Source organism: Panulirus ornatus, chromosome 57 (genome assembly GCF_036320965.1).
Source record: "Panulirus ornatus isolate Po-2019 chromosome 57, ASM3632096v1, whole genome shotgun sequence".
Taxonomy (NCBI): Eukaryota; Metazoa; Arthropoda; class Malacostraca; order Decapoda; family Palinuridae; genus Panulirus; species Panulirus ornatus.
In genome coordinates this window covers 1,463,631-1,480,182 of record NC_092280.1, presented here as the reverse complement: position 1 = coordinate 1,480,182, position 16,552 = coordinate 1,463,631, and the positions used below count along the sequence as shown (strand labels likewise).

The 16,552-nt window shown below is 38.2% G+C and overlaps 1 protein-coding gene across 4 annotated transcripts in view; it reads right to left on the bottom strand.

Annotated features, from left to right (window-relative positions):
- Positions 1–16,552, bottom strand: part of BBS9 (Bardet-Biedl syndrome 9) — a 78,116-nt gene that overhangs the window by 13,089 nt on the left and 48,475 nt on the right. For all 4 annotated transcript variants that reach the window (XM_071694242.1, XM_071694241.1, XM_071694244.1 and 1 more), the window contains 8 exons: positions 15,608–15,788; positions 14,718–14,954; positions 14,420–14,544; positions 10,961–11,075; positions 9,872–9,986; positions 8,672–8,855; positions 6,682–6,846; positions 3,916–4,059 (listed from right to left, as the gene is read on the bottom strand). In XM_071694242.1, coding sequence (XP_071550343.1) covers positions 3,916–4,059; positions 6,682–6,846; positions 8,672–8,855; positions 9,872–9,986; positions 10,961–11,075; positions 14,420–14,544; positions 14,718–14,954; positions 15,608–15,788 — 1,266 coding nt within the window. The remainder of the gene's footprint in view (positions 1–3,915; positions 4,060–6,681; positions 6,847–8,671; positions 8,856–9,871; positions 9,987–10,960; positions 11,076–14,419; positions 14,545–14,717; positions 14,955–15,607; positions 15,789–16,552) is intronic.

Below are 16,552 nucleotides of genomic sequence, written 5' to 3'. Positions count from 1 at the left end.
TCAAACATCTCATTTCCCAGCACATCCATCCTCCTGCGCACAACTCTATCCATAGCCCACGCCTTGCAACCATACAACATTTTTGGAACCACTATTCCTTCAAACATACCCATTTTTGCTTTCCGAGATAATGTTCTCGACTTCCACACATTCTTCAAGGCTCCCAGAATTTTCGCCCCCTCCCCCACCCTATGATTCACTTCCGCTTCCATGGTTCCATCCGCTGCCAGATCCACTCCCAGATATCTAAAACACTTCACTTCCTCCAGTTTTTCTCCATTCAAACTCACCTCCCAATTGACTTGACCCTCAACCCTACTGTACCTAATAACCTTGCTCTTATTCATATTTACTCTTAACTTTCTTCTTTCACACACTTTACCAAACTCAGTCACCAGCTTCTGCAGTTTCTCACATGAATCAGCCACCAGCGCTGTATCATCAGCGAACAACAACTGACTCACTTCCCAAGCTCTCTCATCCCCAACAATATTTTTCTCTTAAGAGATAACCAGCATTTCAAAGGTATGATAGCTAGTGGTAGCTGTGACTTTTGAATCTGAGAAAAGAGCAGTGCAAGTGAATTCATTGAGAGATTTGATGAACTGGTAGTTAAAAGTGGAATATGTAAGGCATTTCACTGAAATTTGTATTCCAAGTGTTATGGATGTGAAACTAGTTTCTCAGGTTTAAAAATCTTGGTCAGAGACAGAAAAGCAGAGACAAATGCCAACATTGCAGAGTTTGAACATGAAAAAGGGAAAGAACAGAGCATAAAAAAAGACATATAAATCAAAGCCTGTTTTAATAGTATGGCCACATAGGAGGTATGGCAAACATGATGTCAAAGAACCTCCATAACAGTATGGATGAAAGTATATGGAAACAAGTTTGAGTATGATACATGGAAAAATCTAGAAAGTATGTGATGACAATTAGAGGTATTTAGATGAGGATGTGACTTATGACCATCCTTAGATATGACCAGAAAAAATATAGATTGAAAAATAGATATAAAAATCAAAGCTTGGTCGTACATCTGCCACTGCTAACAGCTGTATGCATACAATAGTGACTGTCAGACGATATCCCAGCATTGTGTACATCATAGCATCTCTCTCAGTTCTCGTTCTCAGTTACCATCCAATAAACGCAGGTCATTCAAGTGAATCTAGCAAATTTTCACGCTGGATTGAACCATTTTTGTATTAAACCCCAAGGAAGATGATGAGTAAGAGGAAAAACCCATCACACGTTGATAGGTCTGTCAAGAAGCCAAGGAAGATGCTTGATTTGGAATAGAAAATGAAGGTAATCACCCATTTTGAAGGTGGGAAATAGTTAATGTGATTGCACGTGGTATTAAGTTGTCCCATTCGATGGTCTCCACAGTATTAAAGGATAAAGAAAAAATATGTGAAGCAGTGATAGGCTTGGCAAGTATAAAGTCTATGATAACAACAAAACAATGACAAGGGCCCATCCATGAAATGGAAAAGTTGTTGATGATGTGGATGGAAGATCAAATTCAAAAACATGTGACAATAAGCTTACTAACAATGCAGGCAAAGGCTAGAAGTCTTTTTGAGACTCTGAGGGAGCAAACGGGAGAGAGATACATTGAGAACTTCAAAGCAAGTCATGATTCAACAGATTTAAAAGAAGATATAGCTTGCACAATGTTTGAGTCACAGGTGAAGCAGCAAGTGCTGATGAAGGAGCTGCCCAAAAGGTAAAAACTAAACCACAGAATTTTTTTTCATAAACCATAGAGTGATTCAGCAAAAAATCAATTCACAAAACTGGCTAAACAAAAATGAGATAATCATGATAGAACGGGCATAATGTAAAAAATATAAACGTTGAAATATAAACTGAAGATTGGCGGAATGCATGCACAGTGCCATTGTACAATGGCAAAGGGGATAAAGGTGAGTGTTCAAATTACAGAGGTAGAAGTTTATTGAGTATTCCTGGGAAATCATATGGAAAGGTATTGATTGAGAGGGTAAAGGCATGTACAGAGCATCAGATTGGGGAAGAACAGTGTGGTTTCAGAAGTGGTAGAGGATGTGTGGATCAGCTGTTTGCTTTGAAGAATGCGTGTGAGAAATACTTAGAAAAAGAAACGGATTTGTAAGTAGCATTTATGGATCTGGAAAAGGCATATGATAGAGTTGATAGAGATGCTTTGTGGAAGGTATTAAGAGTATATGGTGTGGGAGGTAAGTTGCAAGAAGCAGTGAAAAGTTTTTATCGAGGATGTAAGGCATGTGTACGAGTAGGAGGAGAGGAAAGTGATTGGTTCTCGGTGAATGTTGGTTTGTGGCGGGGGTGTGTGATGTCTCCATGGTTGTTTGATTTGTTTATGGATGGGGTTGTTGGGAAAGTGAATGCAAGAGTTTTGGATAGAGGGGCAAGTATGCAGTCTGGTGTGCATGAGAGGGCTTGGGAAGGGAGTCAGTTGTTGTTCGCTGATATTACAACGCTGGTGGCTGATTTGGGTGAGAAACTACAGAATTGGTGGCTGAGTTTGGTAAAGTGTGTGAAAGAAGAAAGCTGAGAGTAAGTGTGAATGAGAGCAAGGTTATTAGGTTCAGTAGGGTTGAGGGACAAGTCAATTGGGAGGTAAGTTTGAATGGAGAAAAACTGCAGGAAGTGAAGTGTTTTAGATATCTGGTAGTGGTATTGGCAGCAGATGGAACTATGGAAGGCGGAAGTGAGTCACAGGGTAGGGGAGGGGGCAAAGGTTCTGGGAGCACTGAAGAATGTGTGGAAGGCGAAAACATTATCTCGGAGAGCAAAAATAGGTATGTTTGAAGGACTAGGGGTTCCAATAAGGTTATATGGTTGTGAGGCATGGGCTACAGATAGGGTTGTGCGGAGGAGGGTGGATGTGTTGGAAACGAGATGTTTGAGGACAATATGTGGTGTGAGATAGTTTGATTGAGTAAGTAATGAAAGGGTAAGAGAGATGTGTGGTAATAAAAAGAGTGTGGTTGAGAGAGAAGAAGAGGGTGTATTGAAATGGTTTGGTCACATGGAGAGAATGAGTGGGGAAAGACTGACAAAGAGGATATATGTGTTGGAGGTGGAGGGAACGAGGAGAATTGGGAGACCAAATTGGAGGTGGAAGGATGGAGTGAAAAAGATTTTGAGTGATCGGGGCCTGAACATACAGGAGAGTGAAAGGCATGCAAGGAATAGAGTGAATTGGAATGATGTGGTATCCCGGGGTCAATGGACTGATCCAGGGCATGTGAAGCATCTGGGGTAAACCATGGAAAGTTTTGTGGGGCCTTGATATGGAAAGGGAGCTGTGGCTCTAGTGCATTACACATGACATGAGTGTGAATGAATGTGGCCTTTGTTATTTTTTTCTTAGTGCTACCTCACACGCACGTGGGGGGAGGGGGTGCCATTTCATGTGTGACGGGGTGGCGGCAGGAATGAATGAAGGCAGCATGTATGAATATGTACATGTGTATATATGTATACGTCTGTGTATGTATGTATATGTTGAAATGTATAGGTAAGTATATGTGCATGTGTGGGCATTTGTGTATATACATGTGTATGTGGGTGGGTTAGGCCATTCTTTTGTCTGTTTCCTTGTGCTACCTCACTAACGTGGAAGATAGCAACAAAGAATAATAAATATGAAAAATAGATAAACTAAAGAATCTTAAATAAAAGGTAAAAAGAAACTACAGAATCATACACTAAAGTTGGTAAATAAAAATGGGATAATCATGATAGAAATTAAGTAGGATAAAAGAATGCAGCACAGTTATATGAATTTTACATGCCATGCGGACATACATCTGACTTACGTCCATTTCAAGATCTGACCGGTTGGTCACAACAGAACTAGGACATATGTTGGGATAGATAATCTACGAAAAGAAAGCTTACCTGGTCCATGGAAAGGTGGACAATTGGGGAAACAGCAGAAGCCAACAGAGCATGTTGATGATCTGGCATATTAGTCTGAAGGCGCACCAGCTCCAGCACCAGTCGCACCACACAACTAAGCTGACATCCATCCTCTTCCAGTCCCTATCCAAGGTCAAATATCAATTAAGAATTTCTTTGGCATGCATTCCTAAACTAGCCTGTAACTTTTTCTAAATGAAGATTTGATAACGGCTTAACCTATATAACAAAACTTTTTCTATTACACCATGTTATTTTCTTCTATGTTGGAGGCTCCAGTCACAGACAAAATCCACATCAAGGCCAGGCCTAAACTGAAATATAGAGAGAATTGTGAAACAGAAGAGAAGACAAAGGAAAGTACTTACGAATTTTTGAGAAAGTAAAAAAACCTTTCTTTTGAAATGTGCTAGGTCATAGTTATGGGAAAGACATGAGAGGGCAGAGAGTTCCAGAGCTTCGACGTGTACTGAAAAAAGCAGGTATCAAAACAGCCCACCCATAAGTTGCTGATGGCCACACAATAATCATGTGATGTAGCAGCTTGCCGAGTATTACATGGTCTAGCTAGTGGTGTGGGCACACAAGCAGCCAGCTCTTGGGAACAAAAACCAAAGTAATACTTACAGAAGAGGGAAAGTGAACCAACTTTGCAGCACAGGGCAAGGGGGTCAAATTTGGAAGTTAGCCTGGGAAAGTTTATAAGGTGGATCGCTTTCGACTCAACTCTATCAAGTAAGGATGCAGAGATAGAACCACCCCAAATATGAGAGCAGTACTCCATACAGTAATGCCAAGTATGTTCATTGAGTTAAGAGGTGGAATCACAGAAATGTCAAAAGAGAGATGAGAGTTGTGAGGAGTTTACAATAGAGAGATGGGTAGAAACTGTGTTCTGGAGGCATTAAACTTAACAAGATTTTGTCTACCCCACTGAGATATCCTGTTTGCAAATTAGAACCTGCATCCAATTACTTGGACACAAAAAATATTCAGCAAGCTGTTTGCTCCTACTTAAGGCCAAAACTAGAATGTTCTCTATAAGTACGATAACCACACTTAAAGAAGTGTAAAAAATTTATGGAGAAGATCCAGTGGAGGGCACCAAAAGTGGTACCAGAATTAAGAGAGTTGAGTTATAGGGAGAGGCCAGATGTCATAAATTTGTCCACCTTGGAAGAAAGATGAGTGATGGGTGATCTGAACAAAACCTTGAAGTTTCAAACTAGTCTGATGATATAGGCAGTGATTAGTTCTTCAGAAGAGGCTTAGATAAAAGGATCAGTCCTCAACATAAAATCAAGCAAAAAAAATTGTTAGAAAAGATGTAAAGAAGTACTTTTCTAGAGTAACAAGGGGGAAGAATGCATTCAACTGAAAGATGTGGCAAATGGGGACAGCAAACAAGGTTTTAAGGGTTGTAAGATACTGTACTAGAGAATGTTCTTCAGAAAGGGTCCCATAAGCATCACACTTCTTCCCCATACAGAACAAAAAGGTAATTACAAACATGAAGTGTCATTAACAATAGTTCCTAAACAGCTGCTGATTGTTCTGAGTGCTCTGTTTTGTGTAATTTGTAGTTGCTATTCTTGCTTTTGAGAAGGGGAGGTAAGCAGACTGGTTAGATATACTATACAGTGAAGCATCTGAACAAATATACATATGCTGTTTATAAAGGAGCAGATAAATAGAGGTACATCACCGATTTACCGGCAACTGATGGTTTGGCACCTCCTTTAGTCCAGACAAAATTACATGAGGGAACTTGAAATTACCACGGCCACCAGACTAGTTTACTGGGCAGCCACAGATGGCGGTGTGTGTAGGGAGTGCTTATTTACATTCTTTAGATTGCACTTGGTGGTGATACCGCAATTCTGTGAGATTCTTAGTTTATTTTGCTTAAATTCAACCCTAGCTATGGTTTCTAAGACATATGAGAGTGTCAGTCATGGTGTCAAATGTAAATACCAGTTCATATCAATCCAAGATAATGTAAAACTGTTGAAAAGAATGCACCATGGTGTTTCAGTGCGTAAGCTGTGTGACATCTACAGTATTGGTTCATCAGCTGTTGATGATATAAAGAAGCAAAGGGTGAAGATATTGAAATTCTATGCAGACAGCGATTCCAAGAGGCAAATGACGATTAGTAAAGCTATAAAAGATGGCAAGAGTACTGAGCACGATCGAGTGATGCTGGAATGGCTTTGACAGCATCGGAGTGATGGAGTGGACTTGTGAGGAAGCATGATAATGTACCAGGCTAAGTTGTTCCATAACGAACTTAAATTACAACATGAGCATGACTATAGTGAAGGATGGAGTCACAGATTCAAGAACCGTCATGGAATTCAAATGAATAATGTGTGTGGAGAAAAGCAGTCTGTAAACCACGAAGGAGCTGCCGAGTATGTGGATGAAATTGCAAAACTCGTAGCTGAGGAGCACCTCAGTCCTGAGCAGGTGTATGATGTAATTAATTCATTTATCTAATTTACATACAATATTCGTTTAATCAAAATTTCAAGGAGTCCATGGTATACTTTAGACACATGGGAGATGTATAGTTAGTGGGTTAGAGGTGTGTAGGTGAATTATCATTACATGACCACAGTTGGTCCGGCAAAATGGTTAATTCGGCAAAGCTTTGGAACCAAGAGTGACGGAAATCGGTGGTGTACCTGTACACATATATTATAAACAAACAGGTATTATGCAACGAAATCAAAGTAACATTACCCTAATGTTATCATTGATGACATCAGTAATCTGTAAGATTTGTTTATAGGTGCCTTCTAAAAGGTTGTCCAGATTGGTGAGTGGCGTTGGAGTCTTGTCCTTGAACTTGGTGAGCAAGCGACGTTGGACAGCACGAAACTGTGTTGCTCGCTGAACAAGTTGGCCCTGGTGTGAGTTGAAGTATAAATTTAATTCATAATATTCATATATTGAACAATTCAATTTCAAGCAACAAGGAAAAACCCTTTACATATAAGAAGGGTTCCATATTGACTTTAAATTCAACTAGAAATGCCAACATACTTGAACAAGAGCAAATCTATCCCATCTATTTCATTATGATGTTCTGATAATTCCTAGTTTTAATATAGAAATAAGAAATAGTAACCTTGGAGCCCATGAAGCCTGAATGCATTTTCTGCTTCTCTCATTAAGACATTTTCCATTTCATTCAACCAATTCTGGAATGGACAGTTTCAAAGTTCCTCAGGCAATCCAAGAATACATCATGCACCAACCCATTTCTTTTCTAAGATGCCTCTAAGTTCCTTGTTACTCAAAAGGACTTGGCACTCACTATTTTCCTCTGAACCTATGCTGTCTCTTGCTTCAGGAGTTCCTCCCAGTCCCTTAACTGTTTTCAAATCATCTTTTTCAGTACCTTGCAGACTTTGAATCTTTGTGAAACAGGTCTGTACTTCATAACTACCTTCTTATTGTATGCTTTAAAATATCACCACTGCATTAGCTCTCCTTAATTGCACTGGAACTATTCCACTCTTCAAGTGAGATCTCCAAACGGAACAAAATGATGAGATGGCATTAGGCCCATTCCAAAAACTTATAATTAGGTTTCTTGTAACTTCCTTCAGGGGTACAAGCTACTTTAAATGGTTAAATATATTGACCAATATGAAAACATATAACTCCTCTAAGTCTAATCCTTTTTCTGTTACTTCACAAGTCTTCATATACCTGCATCATCTATTTTTGCTTTGTTTTTGTGTGGTTTACAGCTTAGTAATATTTACCTTCAACAATGCTGGTAACCAGACAAATGGTGTAATTTATGGTGGAGCAGGTGAATTATACAGGATACTAAGGGAATTAAAGCTTTCTATATCTTGTCTAGGTCTGGTACCACCATGTGTTCTGAAGACATTTAGTTTGTTTATCACCTTTGTGCTGATGTTGCTGGTGTGAGAAATGAATACCATGTGTCATGTATGATACCTAGTATGGTCAAAGTTTTGCTAAGTGGGAGTGGTTGGCCATTTCAGGAAGGATTTAGATCTGCATAGGGGTAAAAGAGTGTGACAGTCTTCTATAATGATGCAGAAACCGTCTTTTGGGTGAGCCAGTGTTACAGTTGACTAATGCAGTGTTTTATGTTTGTTGTTGCTTAGGTAGTGTCTGAGTTACAGATGCTATCATGAAATCATCTACATCTGAGGGGGCTTTCACTCTGTTCTGCATGAGGTGCAGGAAGATCATTATGGAATATATAAGAACATATAAGCATACAAAAAAGGTGTCCTAGATACAGACATGCAAACAATTATGTTGGATGCAGAGTAATGCAAACAATAAGCACATTACTGGATGATGACAGAAAGGATGACAAAAATTAATCTGGATATAACAAGCATGATGACATGGATGAATAGTCAAATGCAAACAGCTGTACAGGAAGTGCCATATGAAGGCATGAATATACAGGTTTTTCTCAAAATCATTTTCAAAAAGCTAACCTATATCACCACATAAATAAATCAATGAATAATGACATATCAGCAATATCTCTGTGCATCATTTCAACTCTCTGCCATGAATAACATAGATGACCAATGCATTTTAGGTATCTAACTTTTCCATGCAGTTACCTTTACTAACATCCCTTTATTAACAAACTAGTTTTCTAAAGTAAACATCTGCACTTGGTCATCTTATTACATCTCCCTCATTTTACACCTTCATAACTCAAACTCACCTCCAACTCACGATGTTTTTTTCTACGCATAAAATGGGCATCAATTTCAAAGAAAAGTTCATGTGTAGGAAGTGAAGAAGCAACACCTAGTATGAGTTCCTCACCATCTCGACGGTTGGGGTTGTTCCAATAACCTTTTAAACGGCGAATAAGTTCACTGAGAATTATCCAGAGAGCTGCCAGACTGTACACAAAAAGACAATTTTAACTCATTATATGATACTGACAATGTATTCCAGGCTTTAAATCTCCACTGGAAATAATCATTCTTATATTTAGGGAATCAATGATTAATGTAAAAACATAACAGGCTTTGAAATAATCAAAATGAATATAGAAAATCTACAATTCAGTATTCTATAGAATGACCTTTGCCTAATGAGAGGGAAAATTGGAAACCACATGAAATATCTGCAACCTAGACATGCTTTTCAGTAGCTTCGTCAATTTTCATACTGATAATTCACCTAATAAAAATTGGATGACGGTCTTGCTGTTAGCCAGGGCATACTCATCACAGTTTCAAGATTATGGCTGTTTCCTAAGAACTGTTATCCAAGTTATACATATTTTATATAGTTTCAAGATTATGGCTGTTTCATAAGAACTAAGTGCTTAACAAATAAGTTAACTTCTTGGTGTCCAGCACCTCATCAGTATTAGATTCAGAAACTTTATATAAGACAGCTCCATACCACTAAGGATGTTCAGATTTTCTCTCTTTGTTTAAAATTAATAATCTCTGAAGAAACTGGATACTTTTCTAAATGATGGTGAATCAGCACCACTATCATAAACAAATTGGATCTTTGGCCATGAATTTCTTTACAAAATAGTTAAAGAAACATTCATATTAATACTAAATGTCTATCAATAATGTGGTTTATATCAGAAAAAAGAAAATCATTCATGAGCACCTATATGAAATTTGTGCTCAAAGTTAATCTGTGTAAGAGAATCAGGGAAATGTGAGCTCCATACAATATGATCTTGAGTAAATATAAAAAGAACTTTTTCTACATTTTTGACATTCAATTCAGTGTAAATAAGTGTTAAACTATAAAACACTAATTAATTAAAAATAACTACCAAGTTCTTATTTGAAGTGAATAGAACAAATAAATGAACTGAAAATATATCTGTGAATGGTTGTGGATTCATGATAACAAACATCACTAACATCCTTGGTCATGTACATACCTGTCTGACTGCAAACGATATCTATTAGTGGTACGGGATGAAAGGATGGTAACATCAGCTCCACTGTAATACTGCAGGCCCAAGGCTGTTCCTACACTTGTATCTGTTACTAAATCTGCAACAAAATCAAAAAGAAGCCTTTGTGTAAAGATAAACTCTGTCTTCTTGTGATGCACTCATACTACCATTACTGCCCTAATGAGTTTACCTTAGATGACATTGGACTGTCAGTATTTTAAAAGCAAGTATAATGACAAAGTGATTCTACTCAAATGTGAGTTATCATTTACAAATCACATGTCAAAAATTTTACTAATTCTTACACATGTACAGCACTTGCTTTACAGTCTCGCAGTTGTAAGATATGCAATATCAGAAGATATGCAAATGCAGGGAGGGTGGGACTGACTTTCACATTATGCTAAAATGAACACCAGACATCATTGAAACTTTATAAAATCTATTTCTGTACCCTTCATCTTAATCCACTAATACAGAATATTTCTTTTTTAGTGAATTCCTCTATACAATCTAATGAAGCAAATGTCTGGTCTGTATACCCTGTTTCTTCTCTAAATCCTCTTTATCTTCAAGATAATACAAGTGAGTAAAACATGAGGCCAAAAACTGATCACTCATATCTGAATAGGTGCAGATATCAATCATGCACTTGCCTGAGGTAATTCTGTAAAAATTTTGTTTTCACAATTTCAGTATCAATGGAGTGTGAGTTGAGGCTGACGTATCTAGAACATATAAATTTCATAGCTGACAGTACACAAGGCAGCAATGCAGCAAGCATTATGTTCAACTGGTCAAGCAGTCAGACCAATGAGCAACTAAGTAACTTTCTAAGTGTACACATTCATACTTGCTGCCTTCATCCATTCCGTTGCCACCTCACCCCAGAATTATGTAGAAATGTGCAAAGAATGCAATACTTGGATGAAATTCTGCATGTGCCTACCTCCTGAAAAATGTTTGAAGGCTTATGGGCTGTAGATAGACTTACTGTAAATGCATTCCTTAAAAAGAAAGATTAACAAACGAAAAGATGGTTAAAACATCTTTAAACCAGACTCAATATACCTGGAAATAATTCTGGTAGATTGACAGCATCTTTGTTGGTGGAGATGGTAATCTTGTGGTCAGCCTCCTTATTTGGCATACTAGACTTTACCACAAGCTGCAGTGGAAGATCCAGCTAGAAGATAGAACCATTATTTATTATGTCATACCAATCTCCAAAATGCACAAAGTCAGCCAACATTATGAATTACACATTTTAATAGATTTATGATATATTCTGCATTCTACAATTACAACCATGACAAAATTTATGTCTATCATCTAAAGAAACCTTTGAAGCAATGCAATATTTGTCAACTGATGGTATGTGTGAATTAATTACTGTTTTTAACCCGGTGAAGTTTCCTGCTGACTGCTGAGTGTTTTGATTTCATGGAATTTATTATCAACTTGAATCTAGAGGTTATTCATTGCTTTTTAACATGAGAAGTGTATCTAAAACTTAAAAAATTATTGGATTTAATCATTTATTATACATAATTGCTGTTTTCTGCATCAGCGAGGGAGCACAGCAATCAGACAAAGAATGGTCCATCCACTAATGCACACACACACACACACACACACACACACACACGATCAATGTGGTATACCGGGGTTGACGTGCTGTCAATGGATTGAATCAGGGCATGTGAAGCGTCTGGTGTAAACCATGGAAAGTTCTGTGGGGCTTGGATGTGGAAAGGGAGCTGTGGTTTCAGGCATTATTACATGACAGCTAGAGACTGAGTGTGAACGAATGGGGCCTTTGTTGTCTTTTCTTGCGCTACCTCGCACACATGAGGGGGGAGGGGGATGTTATTCCATGTCTGGCGAGGTGGCAATGGGAATAAATAAAGGTAGACAGTATGAACTATGTACATATTTATATATGTATATGTCTGTGTGTGTATATATATGTTTACATTGAGATGTATAGGTATGTATATTTGCGTGTGTGGACGTGTATGTATATACATGTGTATGGGGGTGGGTTGGGCCATTTCTTTTGTCTGTTTCTTTGCGCTACCTCGCAAACACGGGAGACAGTGACAAAGCAAAATAAATAAATAAATATATATATATTTTTTTATATACATAAGTATACGTATATAAGTAGGAGAGATGGCCAGAGAGCGTTATTGCATTACGTGTTAATTGACAGGTGCGCGAAAGAGAGACTTTTGGATGTAAATGTGCTGAGAGGTGCAACTGGAGGGATGTCTGATTATTATCTTGTGGAGGCTAAGGTGAAGATTTGTACGGGTTTGCAGAAAAGAGGAGTGAATGTTGGGGTGAAGAGGGTGGTGAGAGTAATTGAGCTTGGGAAGGAGACTTGTGTGAGGAAGTATCAGGAGAGACTGAGTAAAGAATGGAAAAAGGTGGGAACAATGGAAGTAAGGGGAGTGGGGGAGGAATGGGATGTATTTAGGGAATCAGTGATGGATTGCGCAAAAGATGCTTGTGGCATGAGAAGCGTGGGAGGTGGGTTGATTAGAAAGGGTAGTGAGTGGTGGGATGAAGAAGTAAGATTATTAGTGAAAGAGAAGAGAGGCATTTGGACTATTTTTGCAGGGGAAAAAATGCAATTGAGTGGGAGATGTATAAAAGAAAGAGACAGGAGGTCAAGAGAAAGGTGCAAGAGGTGAAAAAGAGGGCAAATGAGAGTTGGGGTGAGAGAGTATCATTAAATTTCAGGGAGAATAAAAAGATGTCCTGGAAGGAGGTAAATAAAGTGCGTAAGACAAGGGAGCAAATGGGAACTTCAGTGAAGGGCGCTAATGGGGAGGTGATAACAAGTAGTGGTGATGTGAGAAGGAGATGGAGTGAGTATTTTGAAGGTTTGTTGAATGTGTTTGATGATAGAGTGGCAGATATAGGGTGTCTTGGTCGAGGTGGTGTGCAAAGTGAGAGGGTTGGGGAAAATGATTTGGTAAACAGAGAAGGGATAGTAAAAGCTTTGCAGAAGATGAAAGCCGGCAAGGCAGCAGGTTTGGATGGTATTGCAGTGGAATTTATTAAAAAAGGGGGTGACTGTATTGTTGACTGGTTGGTAAGGTTATTTAATGTATGTATGACTCATGGTGAGGTGCCTGAGGATTGGCGGAATGCGTGCATAGTGCCATTGTACAAAGGCAAAGGGGATAAGAGTAAGTGCTCAAATTACAGAGGTATAAGTTTGTTGAGTATTCCTGGTAAATTATATGGGAGGGTATTGACTGTGAGGGTGAAGGCATGTAAAGAGCATCAGATTGGGGAAGAGCAGTGTGGTTTCAGAAGTGGTAGAGGATGTGTGGATCAGGTGTTTGCTTTGAAGAATGTATGTGAGAAATACTTAGAAAAGCAAATGGATTTGTATGTAGCATTTATGGATCTGGAGAAGGCATATGATAGAGTTGATAGAGATGCTCTGTGGAAGGTATTAAGAATATATGGTGTGGGTGGCAAGTTGTTAGAAGCAGTGAAAAGTTTTTATCGAGGATGTAAGGCATGTGTACGTGTAGGAAGAGAGGAAAGTGATTGGTTCTCAGTGAATGTAGGTTTGCAGCACGGGTGTGTGATGTCTCCATGGTTGTTTGATTTGTTTATGGATGGGGTTGTTAGGGAGGTGAATGCAAGAGTTTTGGAAAGAGGTGCAAGAAATATATATATTTTATTTTTATTTATTCATTTTGCTTTGTCGCAGTCTCCCGCGTTTGTGAAGTAGCGCAAGGAAACAGACGAAAGAAATGGCCCAACCCACCCCCATACACATGTATATACATACACGTCCACACACGCAAATATACATACCTATACCTCTCAATGTACACATATATATACACACACAGACACATACATATATACCCATACATATACATATCAACATATACATACACATACACAGACATTACATACATACATATGTACATATTCATACTTGCTTGCCTTCATCCATTCCTGTTGCTACCCCTGCCCTCAAGAAAATAGCATCGCTATCCCCTGCTTTTAAAAACTTACTCATCTTTTTACGTAAGCATTATTGTCTCAAATTTCTTCAATACTTTAATTTCTTTTATTGATATCATATAATACATATCTGCCTCTGAGATGCCTAAATTTCTGGCACCCTCTTTGAACAGATTCCATGATAATATTGCAGTTGCAGGAGCCATAAACTGCAGTAAGTCTCACCTCCATTAAGAGACCATGGTTCAGTACAGTATGACCAATCCTCTATTGACATAAAAAATTTCAGAATGATGATTCCCAAGTCACATGTTTCAAGTAGGAAAGTGCTTTAACAAACATTTTTCTACATACAAAACAGCAATAATCTATAAAATTCTGCACTGCATGTCAATTTATCAATCTCTTAACTAACCTACAATCATTCAAAGTGACAGGTAAGAACTTATGCCTAAGTCAAAGTTAGTAATTTCTTGTATCAAATGCAGTCCTATGAATATGATAATTCTCCAAAACACATCTGATACCTACATTAGTCATGATTATCCGTGGAATGCCTGTGTGTGTTACATAGGATGTGATGATGCTAACAGACAGGCTGGTAGGTATATATGGCTCTTCAAGGTAGAATTTGACAATGATTTGACTTGTGTCACCTGTTGGGTAATGTAACACATTAACATAGGTTTTGACATATGCAGCAAATGAATCATAAAAAAGAAATAATGTCAGAAAATCTTCAAATGACTGAAATCATAAATACAGTTAATGAAATACAAGTGTCCAAGCAAAGCTGACCCAAATCTGATAAATCCAAGAGAAAACTTGCATATTGTTCGAAGAACAAAGGTGTCCTGAGTGACAGCTAGGGGCTTCTCCACAGCAATGTTGACCCTGACAGTGTTTAAAGGTGTGTGAGCAGTGAGCCGTACTACAACAGGTACAGCTGGCACCCCACCATCAGGATCCTGTACTCGTGTGTGTCCTGTCCATGCCTCCAATTGTGTCCCAACTGTCCCAGATACCAGGAGGTCACTGTCACCTCTATTCATACCCACCAGAGTCCCTGTGTCAAGCAAGAGATTTTAAGTTGTAAAGTATGTTATAATTATGCAATCTGTAATACTTCATTTATATAGAATAAACCATGGAAAGCTTTGTGGGGCCTGGATGTGGAAAGGGAGCTGTGGTTTCGGGCATTATTACATGACAGCTAGAGACTGAGTGTGAACGAATGGGGCCTTTGTTGTCTTTTCCTAGCACTACCTCGCACACATGAGGGGGGGGGAGAGGGATGTTATTCCATGTGTGGCGAGGTGGCGATGGGAATAAATAAAGGTAGACAGTATGAATTATGTACATGTGTATATATGTATATGTCTGTGTGTGTATATATATGTGTACACTGAGATGTATAGGTATGTATATTTGCGTGTGTGGACATGTATGTATATACATGTGTATGGGGGTGGGTTGGGCCATTTCTTTCGTCTGTTTCCTTGCGCTACCTCGCAAATGCAGGAGACAGCGACAAAGCAAAATAAATATAAATAAAAATATTTCTCAATGAAACATTAGAGTGAGATGTTTAAGGTTTTAGCAAAACTTTCCTCAGAGAGTCAGTTCTGATACAATACTGTGACTAATTTCTATGCTTTCAACCTATAATAAGATAAAATATTATCACTTTTTTGAGAGATGATGTAAGCTGATAAATACCTGTTTCTTTAGTTGATGCCTTAATAATCTTATGAAGCTGTCCCAGTTCCTTATCTGTTTGGTCATAATTTATCTCACGAGTTTCTGTTGGAGGTGCCACAAAAAGTGATGGATCAGTCCCCAAATAAGAAATCTGGAGTTGTCCAGCATCACCCAGCAACACAAGAGCCCCTGAAATGCCCTGTGGTGAGAGGCATCAGTGAATGTCAGGACACAATAGGTAAAAGTATTCCTGAAATTAAATAATAAGACAAATAATTAGGACAAAAGGACACATAATTTTCCATATTTATAGTAAATCATAATTCACTGCAAATTATGATTGGCTGATGTTATGGGATGTTTCAAGCCTTCAATACACTGCGAGCCTATGAACAAGAGCACAATTCATTCACTATCATAAAATTCCATTTACATGGGATGAATCTAGTGAATACAGACATGCACCTTTTGTCAGAAATTGAAAATGAAATTAATTTTCTTCATTACTGGACTGAAAGAGAAATGCTTGGAAAAGTTAAATGATAGATTTTCTGGTTGTATCTAAGCATTAAAAAAGCATGCATAAAACTTTATCATAAGCACATATGACTACCAATGAATATAAATATAAAATCAAGGACATTCCTTATACACCTGTGGAATTAACATTATGCTTTGTACAAGGTCCCTATGGCCAAGTAATGAAAGTTAGTATCCTTGCTCACACACACATATTCACTATATGTCACGTTGATGTGCAGCACAGCTCAAGTAAACTAGGAAGATTTATTAGACCTTGAGCACAAGTAAAATTAAAAAGCAGGGCAAGACAAATACCAATTACACATGGAATATTCATCAGAAATTGTACTCAATAATGCCAAACATGGTTGCACACATCCTAATCTACTATCATTCAACAATGTCTACATAATATAGTTAGCAGTTATTCCTTATCATCAC